The sequence below is a fragment of the Anarrhichthys ocellatus genome, unplaced genomic scaffold (genome assembly GCF_004355925.1).
Source record: "Anarrhichthys ocellatus isolate YVR2014 unplaced genomic scaffold, GSC_Weel_1.0 scaffold8218, whole genome shotgun sequence".
Taxonomy (NCBI): domain Eukaryota; kingdom Metazoa; phylum Chordata; class Actinopteri; order Perciformes; family Anarhichadidae; genus Anarrhichthys; species Anarrhichthys ocellatus.
Window position 1 is genome coordinate 1 of NW_022288192.1, and position 1,854 is coordinate 1,854.

At 39.9% G+C, this 1,854-nt stretch overlaps 1 protein-coding gene across 1 annotated transcript; it reads left to right on the forward strand.

Annotated features, from left to right (window-relative positions):
- Window positions 1-6: 6 nt before the first annotated feature.
- LOC116380661 (protocadherin alpha-3-like) lies at window positions 7-1,849 on the forward strand (the record flags this gene model as incomplete). Its single annotated transcript, XM_031842561.1, has 1 exon — window positions 7-1,849. A coding segment is annotated over exon 1 (999 nt), but the record flags the coding sequence as incomplete, so codon positions are not given.
- Between the last annotated feature and the right edge of the window lie 5 nt (window positions 1,850-1,854).

Consider the following 1,854-nt stretch of genomic DNA (forward strand, 5'->3'; position numbering starts at 1 on the left):
CAGTATTAACGGAGGAGACACTTTTAACAGAACTCAGACTTTACCCACCAAAGACAAGGTAAGATAATTATGAAAAAGCAACATGTTTCATTGGATGTGCTGCTTTATTCTTCAGGGCTTCAGCTGAGAACATGTCTCCCCGTGTTCAATTTGTTTGTGAATGAAATTACCACTCTGTATTTGAAAACCTGTTTTATTATAAGTATACCTACATGGGCTCACGTAATGGCAATTTTGAAGTTAACATATTAAGACTCTCATTCATTTTCGTTGTCCATGGTGCTGAAATAAGCAACATAGTTTGTTACTTGGGCGCAACAAAGTGTGGTGTGTGCTGTCAGGAGGGTATGTTCAGTGCTGTCTGAAAACGATCTATATGTAATAATACGTGGAGATTTCACCACATGTAGTCGCTCTGAAGAACTTGCGCTTTTGTACTAATAGAAATCTGTAAATGAGTAAAGAAGGAAATCTGACAGTTTTTTTCTTATTTCTGTGTCGTTTAATTTGTGAAACATTGTTAGCTGTGCATTGAATTGAGAGTTCAGAAGTATGATGTGATTTAGCAGTGAATGTAGTTAATTTAAACGACCACATGGTGACATTGTAGACCGTCAGATTTAGATGTTCATCTATGTAGCGTCAGGCTCCTCCCAGATTCAGAAGACTATTATGGTTCCCGGCCTTTGTTACAAAGAGATGCAGTGCAAGAATGGACTGTGTGGCCATCATTTTGTCGGTTGCACCTCAAACAGCAAGGAAACTGGATTGTGGATAGCTTGCATCCTCATTTATTAGACGGGATTTTGGACATTAGAATACATATGTTCTGTTCACGTTGGATCAAAATATGTCGACGCGGATGATACGGAGCCCTTTTGGGATATATATACTCGTTGTTCTTTTGGATTCTTGCTGTGAAGCGGTGTCTTTACAGCTCTCTTACTCTGTATCAGAAGAGGTAAACCAGGGGACTTCTGTGGGAAATCTCGCTAAGGATCTAAACCTTAATGTCCACGACTTGGAAGCACGTATGTTTCAGATCGTTAGCGGATCAAAGAGAAAATATTTCGAGATAAATCTGAAAACTGGTGTTCTTTATGTCAATGAAAAAATCGACCGTGAGGAGCTTTGTGTGAAAGCTACAAAATGTTCTGTGAATGTAGAGGCAGTGATTAACAATCCACTGAAGCTTTACCGTTTAGAGGTAAATATAATCGACATAAATGATAACGCGCCATATTTCGCTGAGACATTGCAGTCTCTTAACATTGCTGAAAGTACCGTGCCAGGAGGAACATTTGGTTTCATAGGGGCATCGGATGTCGATGTTGGTAAGAATAGCGTTAGTACATACAAACTAAGTCCAAATGATTATTTTACTTTAGAGGTTCACAAAGGGGGAGAGAGTGTGTCTGCCGAGCTTGTGCTCCAGAAAGCTTTAGACCGAGAAAAACAACATACTGTAAGACTAACAGTGACTGCTGTGGACGGTGGAAATCCACCCAAATCAGCAACCTCTCTAATCGTTATAAACGTTTTAGACAATAATGACAACGCCCCTGTTTTCAGCAGTTCGTTGTACAAGGTACGTATTTCTGAGAACTTAGCAGTCGGAAAAACTGTGATAGTTTTGAATGCAACAGACGCAGACGAGGGTGTAAATGCTGAAATAGAATATTCATTAAGAAGTAAAGGACAGGATCAGATTTTACATTTATTTAAAATAGACGCTAAAACGGGTGCAATTTTAGTCGGAGGTAAGATCGACTATGAGGAACACCCCGCGTTTGAGATTCATGCACATGCCAGTGACAAAGGTCAACCTCCGATGTCTGCTCATTGTAAGGTGCT